The sequence below is a fragment of the Cyprinodon variegatus genome, unplaced genomic scaffold (assembly GCF_000732505.1).
Source record: "Cyprinodon variegatus isolate N-32 unplaced genomic scaffold, C_variegatus-1.0 Scaffold24, whole genome shotgun sequence".
In the NCBI taxonomy this organism is placed as follows: Eukaryota; Metazoa; Chordata; class Actinopteri; order Cyprinodontiformes; family Cyprinodontidae; genus Cyprinodon; species Cyprinodon variegatus.
This window is the reverse complement of record NW_015150477.1, coordinates 1,231,371-1,244,114: the sequence shown is the minus strand read 5'-3', so window position 1 is coordinate 1,244,114 and position 12,744 is coordinate 1,231,371. Positions and strand designations below refer to the sequence as shown.

Here is a 12,744-nt window from a genome sequence, read left to right as displayed (position 1 = left end):
GATAAAATAGTTTTTTCTTATTTTAAAAGGAAATTGTCTTGTTCCATTGGCAAAGTGTCTTACTTACCGGTACCTCCTCAAATCAAGGAAAAACACACTTATTTTAAGAAAAAATAACTTATTGAGATTTCTATTTTTTGCAGTGTAGAAGCACTAGAGAAGTATATTGCATTCACCCGAAAAAAGAAAGAAAGTGGTACATTTTTCTGAATTAATGAGATACAATCTTATAGAAATAAAGGACAACATAGGATTTTTCTGAAGTAATGAGATAAATTTTAGGAAAATAAACAATAAAGCCAGTTTCTTGAATTATGGAGATAGAAAGTGGAGAGAGGAGGAAGCGGGGAAACAACAATGACAGCGCGGAGGTGTATTGCAAAGTCGAGAAACTAATGATTGCATCTACATAACTTAGAGAGAAGAATTTCCCAGTGTCTCAATCCCAAAAGAAAGTAAAAGTGAGTTCAACTCGACAAGCAGGAAACGTTAAAGCTTCTCTGAAGGAAAGATGTCTGTCATGATTAGGACACAATCACAAGCCAAATCAAAACCCAACTTGCAGATCCTGACACAAAATGTAATCCATCCTGGAAGTGATTGCAAATTTAACGGTTGCAGCTCAGCAGACATATGCAGATTAAGTGACACGCTTTATGTTCTGTGATCTGTTTTATTTTAATCTGATATATGTGTTGAATTAATCTGTTTGTTTCTGGAGTTTTCTGAGCCCCGTTGGGAAAAATGCTGCCCTTTGATTCAGTGTAAATGCCTGCTGCAGATACTTAAAAAACAGATAATGCTGCTTTATTCCTGTTGCTTTTCCTGATGAGAACTTTCAGCTCACTGTTTTTTTTTAATCTAAAAACCTCTTGTTTCTTTTGCCACATGCTTCATTTGCAGGAAGATCTGGTGAGTGGACGCCCTTTGTGCCAAAAACCATCTCCTGAGATGTGTCTGCCTCTCACTTTCCATGTCTGTGTGTTTGTGTGTCTCCTGTCAGAGCGAGAGGGAGAAGAGAGAACGTTTGGAGGCTCAGAGGGAAAAACAAAAGGATCTCATTTTCCAGCTGAAGACGCAGTTGGATGACCTGGAACGTTTCGCCTATCAGGAGGGCAGCTACGACTCGCTGCCGCAGTCTGTCGTCATGGAGAGACAGAAGGTGTGGAAATGCAAACAGTCACATCACATGTTAGTGCTTTGGTAAAAATCCTGTAGTTTATCGTTTTATCCAGGCGAATGACTTGTAATTTCAGTAAATTATAGTTGATTCCTCTTTTAAACAGCCGCCCTGTCACGCCAAACATGCTTGTCTTTCGTTTTTTATGAAAACATTTAAAACATTTACTCTAGGCTCTCCTACCAAGGACGTATCCACTGGGCACTGAAGTTATAATTAGACAAATATGAGCTTGTTTGCTCTTCCCAGAACCAAAAGGCACTTCCTTGTTTGCATAACTCAGCGATGTACATAAGGAAGACCAGGTTTGACCGCTTCTGGAAATCCCTGATTTGAGGGCTCGGTTATTTGACGGGAATCAGCAGCGAGTTTGTTTAGAATCAACTTAAGGATCAGGAAGTGTTGAGCGACTGGCAGCTCCTTTGGAGACGCAGTGTCCTGGGTTCCCTCACAGATATCTGGGTTCTACTGGACCTGAACTCAGCTGGTTCAGCAGGAGTCGCTTTGCATCAGCTGGGTGTTCTAACTTATAGTCTTTAGCAGTCTGGAGAAATATCTCTCAGATCTTAATAAAAATAAAAAATAAATTTTAACTTTTACAACCTGATCTGGTTGTTTTTTTTAGTATCCTGCTGATTGATCTAACTAACAGCTCATTAAATAATGACAGCTCAATGATTCCAACTCTGGACCCATTCTCTCAGACCTTATTTTCAATTTAATATCAAAGACACACCGCTGCATGGGTCGGTTGATATTAGGGGTGTAAATCTCACCCATCATGGCGATTCGATTCAGTATCGGTTTCCTGACCCAACGAGTCGATTATTTTCTATACTCAAGAATACACCAAGATACGATTTGATTCGATTAATTGGTTCTTCTTTTTTTTTTTTTAACACCTTACAGGCTAGACAATGTTTCAAATTTGAAATAAATCAATCAAAGCTGTAATATCATTATGCATTTTCTTTTTGAGAAACTACAGATAATAACAGAAGTAGAAAAGTTGTACTCCACCTATTCCTATTAAAACCTCATTCACTGAAAAATAATAATACCCCTGCGTTATAGATTCTGCAAGCCCTTGCATAAAAAAAATACTGCACAAAATCAGTGCAATGAGTGAAATTCAATACCTCGGCTCCAGACGCTCCGCTGCACCTCTCCCAAATTGTAGCTGACCGCAAACAGTGCCGCAGACAGGAGGCAGGCTTGTTTTGTTTTTATGACCGAAATTGCGGAAAACAACTCGTGAAGTTTGACCCGCTAGAAGAGCGAGGTGAGAATGCTGGGACCCTTTTTCCACCTGGATCTCCGCTCTTTTTGGCCCTCATGTCCCTCCGTCGTCGGACTAAACTCGCCCCCCACTTCCTCATCGCCTCAATCGTATCTAGACCCACAGTGTGTAGCACAGACCACGCTTCAATACTGAGCATAATTTAAAAAATGTCTGTGTCAAGCTCACTGCAACACACTGCTGTAAGAGTATAACCAGGAAGCGAGGTAGGAGGGCAAAATAGGTTTAGCGCCACCGCAGCACGGGATGGAGAACTACGTCCAGGAGCAAATGGATAAATATAGACCGGAGGAAAAAAAACATGAATCGATACTTATGCGGACGTGTCGATGCATCGATACAAAATGATTATTATTTACACCCCTAGTTGATATATCTGGTCGATAGCGGTTTATTTTTTCTCCGCATCAGTATCGATCTGTGCAAACATTCGCCGATTCATCGCCATTCTTAGCAGCCATGCCTTAAGATGCATAGGATAGTTACACATCAAAGCTCTATACATTTGTGATCCATGTTATATTTGTTTTGGTAATAAATTGTTATTTCATGTTTAAGTATTTATGGAGGAAAAATTGGCGGCATGTATATAGGGATCAGTTAGGCTAATGTCAGAAAAAAAACAAAAACAAACTAACATTCCAGGAGTTTTTCAGCTTGGAGTTTGATAATTAACAGTTAATTTGATGTATTATTATTTTTTGATAGAATAAAATCAAAATCTTAAATTACCAAAAATATTTATGGAGGATTATTTTAGCAATGATAAAGAGATTCTGGTTTATTTATTTTGATGACTGGAATTTGGAAGTAAAGTTGATGAAAATTCCCACAAGTTTTTCGACGAGTTTCTACTCTGTACGCTTTAAGAAGCCTTAAAATCCCAGAGAAGACGTTTTATCTTCACCCTGTTTCTGTTTTCAGGTCATCATTGACGAGTTGATAAAAAAGTTGGATGTGAATCTGAACGAGGACATCGGGAACCTGTCCCCAGAGGAGCTGAGACAACGCGTGGACGCCGCCATCGCTCAGATCGTGAACCCGGCCAGAGTCAAAGAGCAGCTGGTTGAGCAGCTCAAGACTCAGATCAGAGACCTGGAGATGTTCATCAACTTCATCCAGGGTATGCAGGATGGCGACGGGTCGCTGAGATAATTAGCAGCCTTTTCTTTACTGCATTTACGCCTTTTATTCAGATTTTTGTCTTCTCCTCCTAAAGATGAAGTGGGAAACCCTCTTTTGCCGGATGGTGGGCGGAGTCAACAGCCGAAACCTGGAGCAGCCAACGCCGGAGCTGCGGGAATGAAAAAGAAAGGTAAGACGGTTTTTTAAAGACGTCGGACTCTTTTAAACTGGAACATCCTCCTCATCCTGTGTGAACTGCTCCCCCCCCTCCTGCAGTGGATCCGGTCCAGGCGCAGAGGATGCGGGAAAGCGGCCTGCAGCTCATCCAGAAGGCTCTCGCTGTGCTGCAGATCTTCGCTGCCAGTCAGTTCGGCTGCTCCGCCGGACACGTCCCTCAGAATATGTGGCCCCAGGACTCGCCGGGGCGGGACTACGGCCCTTTGCTCCAGCGTCTGGAGGCCGCCGTGGAGAAGGTGCGAGTGCTGGGCTCGCGCCGACATCCCTCAGTGGAACATGTAGTCAGTTACAGCAGCACGTCCACGTTAGGGGCCCGAGACGAGCTGACAACCGCCGTGAGGAAGGAGCTGTCGCTGGCTCTGAAGGACCTGTTGGCTCACGGCCTGTTTTCCCCTTCGCAGACCATGAGCCTGGTGCTGGCCCCCATCTCTTGCCTTCTGCCTTACACACCCGCCCCACAAACCCTGCACCCCTGGGAACTCTTTGTGAAGTTTTACGAATCCAAAAACGGGAAAGCCTTTGTGGAATCGCCAGCCCGGAAGCTCTCCCAGTCCTTCAGCCTGAATGTCGGCGTCGGCCCAGGACCGGTGACCCCGAAGCAATCTCTGCTGTGGGCCATCCACACGGTGCTGAAGGAGCACGGCCGCTACAAGAGGGGGCCGGACACGGAGTTCAAAGCTCTGGTGTGCATGGCTCTGAACGAGCAGCGCCTCGTGTCGTGGCTCAACCTGCTGTGTAAGTCTACCACTCTGATACACCCCCATTACCAGTGCTGGAGCTACATGGCCCAGACGGGCTTCGAGGGAGCCCTACGCATCCTGGGCCGCATCAGCCACCTCAGGTTCAACCTGCCGGTGGACCTGGCTGTACGGCAGCTCAAGAACATAAAAGACGCTTTCTGACGAGGCCCATCATTAAAGCGTTTAACCAGCTTTCGTTCGGGACCAAAAGCATGATCCTGTTGGTATTCTTTAACCCTTTAAAGGTTGTTTACGTGTGTGATGTGAGCAGTATGTGCATGGATGTGGTGTTAATCTGCATATCCCACTAAGACGGCAGCGCTGCTTGTACTGTGAACATGCCTTAGATCTCCGACAGCGATTACCTCACCTTTAGTAAGCCTTCTTGTACGATCTATGTGACCTATGCTCAGCAGCATGCATCTTCCTCTGCTGTACCTGATAGTGCCCTGAACCTATGCAGCAAACATGGTGGGAGTGACGAAAAGCTACCATAAATGGAAAGGTAGAGAAGGAAAAGATGTGAAACTGTGCCGGATGCTGTTACCAAAGCAGGAGGGATTTGTGTAGCAAACGGCATCAAAATCGAAGCTCTCTGGCCGCACCAGAGGAAAAATGTCCGCTCTGCGTGACGCTGTTGTAAACATGCAGCTTTCTGCCATGTTAAACGAACCACCGAATGTGTTCCTGTGTTTCGGCTCCGAGTGTTTTTCATATTAAGTGAGTTTACCGTCCGGGGTATGAGGAAATCTCATAATTAAAGGAATCCTTTTTATTCCAGAATCTCTTTTATTTTCCATCAGCAGTAGATTATCTCAGTGAAGACCTGAATGTATGAACCGTAAATGCTGTTAATCTTCAGTTTAACTCATATTGGTTGTTTATTTTATTAACATGTATGACACTAAAATCCTTTGTATGTATTTTCTGTTGTATTCTCGTTGTAGAGCACCTTCTTCAGTCACATTTACTACATGCTGTCTCACTTTTTCCTTGTTTTTGTCTAGATGTTTATTTATTAGATGCAATTCAAACACTTTAAGTAGCTGCTGTGCTGTAGCAGTTGAGTCTTGGAGCTGCATATGGGATCATTTAAAATAACTTATGCTATATTTAATTAGTTAAAGATAATATATGAGGATATATGAAATGTTTTGGTTTTACTATATTTAATGTAAACCTGCAGTTGTAAAATAAACTGAATCTATTAAATTAAAAGTTTTTCTCTTCATGCTTGTACCTTTAGAGGGCGCCAAACTTTATTACCTGCCTCCATCTCACCCCATCCTATCCTATCAAGAGTGGTGTGTTTGAGGTCCATGAAAATAAGGGGTCCGGAAAAGTTTTGGCTTTAGATTCAAACAGGTCCAGCCTACTCCAGCTTTCACTGCCCATACGCGCTGTCGCCTAGCAACCGCGACACACAAAGCAGGCAAAGAATAGATATCAAACTTCTCACTATTGTCTTATGTGCTAATTACATTTTCAAGGATTTTCAGCAACATTGTTGCGAATATCATATTTATAGTCCACAGACTGCATAGATATTGGAATCTGTGCTAAATAAATTTGAGTCTAAACAACATTGAACCCATTTGCAACGGGATAGATAGAACCTTTTAATAAACCAAACATTACCTGCTACATGTACATATCTGACTCAATAACCATTTAAAATGACAATTTCCAATAATTTTCCAAATATTAATACTTGAATTATATTAAACTGCACTTACAATATTCAACACTGTTCAGCACCATTTGCCTTTATCCTCTGAGCTCGGGGCAGTAAGTTTTCTTGGACTCTCAATGAATCATGGGATACCTATGGCTGCGTAGGATACACCGGATCTGTCCTTCAAAACGGGCAAAAAGAAGGCTGGATTTCTCAGCCGCATAATGAGGAGTCTTCCAATCTGAATAGCACATGACTCCGCGTTATGATGTAATCTGGGAGGATGCTGCCCATGAATTCGATCTCAGCAAACACTGCCGTAAGTGCTGTCTGAATAGTGCTGGCAGCAAGTAGGAAAAAAAGCCTGTATCCTTCTTATCTTAGTTCCTTTAACATTGCTTGGGTGGTTAGAGCTATGAGAAATCCCACAATCATTTGCAGAAATAATTGTTTAGGTACAGACCTCCTCATGGAAATGAACCAAACTAGTTTTATGCTTCAGGTGTGACACAGCAATGTTCACATGATGGAGAACTTCAGCATGTCTCCCTGGTGAAGTGTTCCGGGCACGTCCCACAGGTAGGAGACCCAGGACACGCTGGAGGGACTATGTGGGCCGGGAGCGCCTTGGGGGTTCCTCCAGAGGAGCTGGCCCAAGTGGCTGGGGAGAGGGACGTCTGGGCCTCCCTACTGAAGCTGCTATCCCAGCGACCTGACCCCGGATGAGCGGAAGAAGACGGATGGAACTTCATCACTTTGCCACATTCGTGTGACCTGGGATTTTTCATGGTTCTTTTCTGGAAGGCTGTAGTTCCAGATTTACAATCCTCATCAATGTGCGTTTTCATCACACAACAAAATCCTGAAGACTGAAGGCCATCCAGAATAATCACAGCAGAAACTTCCTTTCCACAATAGAGTTCTTACTGTTGATCCCATGAAAGGTGAAGGAAGATCCTCCTTTACTACATCGATGAAGCTGCAGTTCCTTGTTTCTCCTACTTTCTACTTTCACCATGTCATCTGCAAACAAACATCACCTGTCAACCTGTCGGTCACCTTTGTAAACCATGGAGCTTATATCTGATTCTGTACAATCCATACTGACTATGATCCCATCTGTCAGCTCAATCTCTAACATCCCCTCATTGACTCATTCTTTAATGCTGGTTTCCCAATCCATACCACTTTTCTGCTCTTGGCACTAGGATTTCTTGATATGCTCTGTGAGGCTGTGAAACTTTTTTTTAGCCTTCTCTATTAACACTTTAACATCTGCAGAAATCATTCTTTGCCTTGTTTTAAACTGCTGCTCTGTGATTTTTAGCTTTTATCCTCAAACTAGCTTCAACAACTCCTTCCAATATTTCTAATTGTACGACTCATCCTTACTCCTCCGTAGTAACTAGTAGCACAGATTTCCATTGTTTTTGCCATAGTCTTCAACATACTCTTACAACCCTTTAAGTAATGTTTGTGTTTAAAAACGACCAAATTTTTTTGCATGTTTTTAAATTTTTTATTAAAAAAATAAAATTATGCATTTCTTCCTGATCTTGTTAGGCTCTTATTGATATTATTATCGTTACTTTGCAATCATAAATGAGTGATATATTTTAATGTGTTTTTTTCCGTTTTGTATCATCTTTATTTGCCAAATATTTGCAAGTAAGCGAATTTGTTTAAAGTCCTTTTTTTTCCTAAATGTTTTGTAAAAAGTGTTGAAGTATTAGCCTCTGTTTTTGGTTTATATACATTAAGTTACCGTATACTGCATCTTATTTTGGCAGGATTCCTAAGTACTGTAACATTATTTAGGAAGTGACGTAGGTCACGTTAGGCCTCTGGACTTCCTTTTCCTGCTAGCGGCGGCCGTAGAGCAGCATCAGTGAGTGAAATTTTCTTCAATTTTATCTACATCCATCGCCTTAAATCTCCCCTAATTTAATGTTTCTATTACCCCGTATCCCAGGCAATCATCTCCATTATCAAAATATACCTGATATTTAGTGAGATATCGCTTGATTAAAGAAGAAAATGATTTGTTTTGTTCAAGTTAGTTTGCCTCCCGAATGCTCTTTCCAACATGGCAGCCCTCTGAAGGCTAATGCTGGACACTAGTTAATAACGTTGTTCGTTTATTATTAAACATGAATTCACCTTTGTGGTTTTTGTATTGATTTTAAAGCATGTTGCTCAATTTAAGGGAAACACCCAGAGAGTCTATGTAAGCATAGAAATGCACAAATTGACTGCTAGGTTGGCTTACAGTTAGCATAATGCTAACTAGCCTTGCTGTAGGGGAGAGACCGCTAGGTAATGTAAACGTTCACATCGGTTTTTTGCAGATGGAGTAATTATGTTTGTTTTTTCCAGCAATGGGCAAGTTTATGAAGCCTGGGAAGGTTGTAATGGTCCTGGCTGGACGCTACGCCGGGCGAAAAGCTGTCATCGTCAAGGTATGAGTTGTTTTCTTGGATTAAACGTTGGAAGGTATCAATGGAAAGTAACGAAAGTATTCATTGAAAGTTTAACCAAACTATAGAGACTGGTTTGACAGTTTTCCTGTGAAATGTTGGTAAACATATCATAGATCAGTAAATCTATTAGATCATAACTAACTAATGTGAATATAAATTGAGATAAAAACAGTTAAACCATGATTCCCAAGGTAAATAATGAAATCAAACCGTTTTGCTGACGAAAAATAGCTGAACATTTAAATTGGATGGTAATTTATAGCTATATGAAGAATCCTGCAAATGTTTCAAAATCTTTAAATATATTGGGGCTGATGTGGTATTTTTAGCTGTTTTCCTGCCTCTGTACCTGAAATGCTTTAAGATGAACAGTATTTTAACTGTTTAAGTTCCTTAAATGCAGAGATTTTCACCATTTGATCTGTGTGCATTTGGTAAGGGACTCCTATATAGTCAAGATTTTAAAAATTGGCAGAAATGTATCCGTTTCATTAAAGACTTATAATCTATTTACTGACCGTGTACGTCTTATTCAGAGCCTGCATAATGAGTCAAAGTTAGTTTAAACTTATGTTTACAATATACAGATATTAAATGTATAGTTTGCAGATGAATTCTCTCTGCATAAAGACATATTAAGCATATTAGAATATTTCAAGTTAAATATTTAAGATTTTGGTTCAGGATCTGCACTTCTTGGAGAAGTTTTAATCATCGCTTTTTCTTGTAATTATATTTAATTAGGTGTTTTAACATGTTTCCCAATCTAATTGTAGTGAAACGTTCTGTTATTGATCTTACAGAACATAGATGATGGCACCGCTGATCGTCCCTACAGCCACGCTCTGGTCGCAGGCATCGACCGCTACCCCCGTAAGGTGACCACCACCATGGGCAAGAAGAAGATCGCCAAGAGATCCAAAATCAAGGCCTTCGTCAAAGTTTTCAACTACAACCACCTCATGCCCACCAGGTCAGCGCCACACAGCCACCTATAATGTCTGGTTCTGCTTCTGGGAACGTTGAGTATTTTTGTCTGAGACAGAAAATTGATTTTAGTGTAGAAACAGAAATATTTGGCCAAATTATTGGGGATTCTGATAGTATGACTGATAGCAAAAATATAACTTCTTTTTTTCCCCTGCATTATTATTGTGACGCTGCAGCTGCACTTTCTGAGATTTATACACAAAAATTGCTTATATCGTTTAGCATCAGAAAATGAATTGACAGACTTAATTGGTGGTAGATATAAGTCTTTGCAATAAACCTTGGATCATCTGTTAACTAGGGGTGTGGATTGGCAAGAATTTGCAGATTAAAATGTGTATTACAATACAATTCATGATACGATTTATGCTGATGCATCTTGGTACAGTCATAAAGATGATATATTGAGATATTTATTCGACAGTTTTGTAAAACCTCACAAGATCTATTTGTTGCTCCACTGTGGGCATTGCAGAGCGGTTCTTGGGCCATGCGCCGCCAGCTGCCTGGCGGGGGTTTAAGTTATATGAAGTATTTATAGGCAAACGTCAGTTTCATTGTCTTTTATATATTTGACCTTGATTCCATTTTTTTTTTTTTTAACATCAACTTGGGTATTTTGAATCGGTATGATCATCGTTTGAACCAATATCACAATATTTACCAATACATTTCATTTACATTCCCTTCTGTTACCATGACGGTAATCCTTCCGCTTTTTAATTATTAAAACTGCTCAAAGGAAGTATTTCTAGGCAGCATACCCCCTGATGACATCATCTAGGGGAGTAAATACAAAGTCATCATTGCAAACGAAAACATGTACTTTTCTCCTCTAGGGCCGAAAATATGGTTGTAAAGACAAGTCTTCATTTAGTCTATCAATAACCATCTAATATTTAGCTATTTGAGCAAGGACCAGGGGAAAAGGTGGTGAATTTAGATGGTATCTTTAAATGTGACCCATTAAAGGGGTCAGCTCTACCATCAACTTGGCTTTGCTCTGAGAGTAAATATTTTCCTCTGCCTGTATCTCCCAGAAAGCCAGCCTTTCTTTTTATCATGATGTCAGATATTGAATTGAATCCTCTGTGTTTATCAGTGTTTCTCCCCTTTCACTGTGCAGAAGGATGAACAGAACTTATATTAAGCATCAGCTTGCAGTAGTAATACCCCTGAAAAAGCCTTTTGAACTCAGGAACCATCAGCTTTTAGTGGCAGTGGGAACAGCTCACTGATTCTTGTCAAACCGCCAAATCGAAGGTTGTCCCGTGTGTGGAAAAAACCCAGGTTATCCTTTTAGTTTCAGGCTTCACAGAACTGCAGTTTGTTTCTTTTCAGGCCATAATGATTGTGAGCCATTAGGATTGTCAATGCATCTGGTCTGAAGCTTTGCCATTCATTAGAAATGGTCAAGCAGGTCAAGCTTCTTTCTTCTCTTCTGAATGTTTTTTTTTTTTTTTTTTAACCAAATTTTTAGCAAATAAAAGAAATAGGCAGTCAGGATCTAAAACATCCACATCGTTAGATGGGTCTTGTTGGGTTTAATCAATATGGGGTTTTTAAGGGGACATTTGTGGTATTAAACTATAGTTTGTGGGGTTCCTCTGATAGCAAATATTGCAGCCAATCTGCCAAAGATGGACAGGATTATTTTTTATTTTTTTGTCATCTAGATACAAATCTTAACTTGTTTGAATAATTTGGAGATGCAGAAATCAAACTGATCGAAACCTTCATCTGCTCTGATAAAAGATTTGTCTAAAATTCTTGGTGATATTTTTTTCTACCAGTTCATTAAATACAGCTTAACTAATGATTAGTCCATAAAGCCTTTTTGTCATTACATAAAACTCAACAGTAAATGAGAACATTAGAGTGCTTTGAGATAATCTCTTAAATCCTTATTTTTTTTTCTGCTGAAACCACAGCCCCTACTAACACAAACCTGCTGCACATTTTATATCCATGTAATTTAAAAAGATTCATAATAAGCCCAAAAGACCTGTGGAGAAAGTTGGGCTCCTTTTTCGATGGTTAAATGCCTGATTTGTGCATCTTTGGTAGGACTCTTGGTCATTAAAACAATTGCAAGAGAAAAAAAAATATATTTCATAAATTTCACAGTCTTTTTAACTAACTTCCACCCACAAACCCGATTCTGATTCTGATTCATACACCTAGAGCAGGGATTCTTAACCCCGGCGCTCATGGCCCCTTGTTAACCACCTTTTCATTCAGGTCAGGTGTGTGAAGGCGGAAAAATGCCTAAAACATGTAAGACAGTGAACCTGGTTTAGAAGAACGAAGCCACTGAGTAAATTTGTGATCAGCTTTACTTGTAGTTGCTTCAGCTTTTTGCCTTTTTTTCCCCCACATCTGAAGCTTTGTTCTGCTCATTTTGCTCTTTACTCTCCCCATTGGAAACTGGCCCAAAATGTCAAAATTGTGTTAATACACCGATTTGTGTCCTGGTTAAGAGCATTTAATTGTCTCTTTATTCCTTGCTTTTTTGGCGGGTTTAAACTGATTGAGGTGTAGAAACCTGCTAGCAGGATCCAAAAGGTCCCATCATATTTTCACCACTGTGCTCGTTCATCCTCAGATACTCTGTGGACATTCCTCTGGACAAAACTGTCGTCAACAAGGACGTCTTCAGGGATCCTGCTCTCAAACGCAAGGCCAGACGGGAGGCGAAGGTCAAGTTTGAGGAGAGGTCAGAACAAACTGTTTTTTTCTTTCTGTCTCATTTTGCTATGTAGGGTGTTGGTGCTTATTTTTTGTCTTTGGTGTTTTAATTGTAATCATCCACCATTACCCTGCTAAAATTGTGCTATTTTTTTTCCTTTGTTTCTGTTTTCAGGTACAAGACGGGCAAGAACAAATGGTTCTTCCAGAAGCTCCGATTCTAATTTTCCTCGGTTTCAGAAAATAAATGTTTATAAATGAAAATTTGGACTCTTGGTTTTTTTTTGGTTCAGAATCGGTGCTGGTGAAAAAGGAAATGCTTTTTGAGC

General features: G+C 40.5%; 2 protein-coding genes across 3 annotated transcripts in view; both read left to right on the top strand.

Moving 5' to 3' along the window:
• The window catches only part of rundc1 (RUN domain containing 1), a 7,946-nt gene extending 2,169 nt beyond the window's left edge, over nt 1–5,777 (top strand). The window contains exons 2-6 of one of the 2 annotated variants that reach the window (XM_015393054.1): nt 904–912; nt 1,004–1,162; nt 3,405–3,603; nt 3,700–3,795; nt 3,882–5,777. In XM_015393054.1, coding sequence (XP_015248540.1) covers nt 904–912; nt 1,004–1,162; nt 3,405–3,603; nt 3,700–3,795; nt 3,882–4,744 — 1,326 coding nt within the window. In that variant the 3' untranslated portion in view covers nt 4,745–5,777. The remainder of the gene's footprint in view (nt 1–903; nt 913–1,003; nt 1,163–3,404; nt 3,604–3,699; nt 3,796–3,881) is intronic. The other variant, XM_015393061.1, reaches the window with a different exon arrangement.
• A 2,350-nt stretch (nt 5,778–8,127) lies between these two features.
• rpl27 (ribosomal protein L27) lies at nt 8,128–12,679 on the top strand. Its single transcript, XM_015393271.1, has 5 exons — nt 8,128–8,145; nt 8,634–8,716; nt 9,541–9,710; nt 12,333–12,443; nt 12,591–12,679. Exons 2-5 carry the CDS (start codon nt 8,636–8,638, stop codon nt 12,637–12,639), a joined length of 411 nt encoding a protein of 136 aa, XP_015248757.1. The 5' UTR covers nt 8,128–8,145; nt 8,634–8,635; the 3' UTR covers nt 12,640–12,679.
• The last annotated feature ends 65 nt before the right edge of the window (nt 12,680–12,744 follow it).

What these genes read in the sequence shown, in the direction of transcription:
- rpl27 (XM_015393271.1), top strand. Translation starts at nt 8,636, where the DNA reads ATGGGCAAGTTTATGAAGCCTGGGAAGGTTGTAATGGTCCTGGCTGGA. An exon ending in GAAAAGCTGTCATCGTCAAG is followed by an intron (nt 8,717 to 9,540) that starts GTATGAGTTGTT and finishes TTGATCTTACAG; the next exon opens with AACATAGATGATGGCACCGC. An exon ending in AACCACCTCATGCCCACCAG is followed by an intron (nt 9,711 to 12,332) that starts GTCAGCGCCACA and finishes GTTCATCCTCAG; the next exon opens with ATACTCTGTGGACATTCCTC.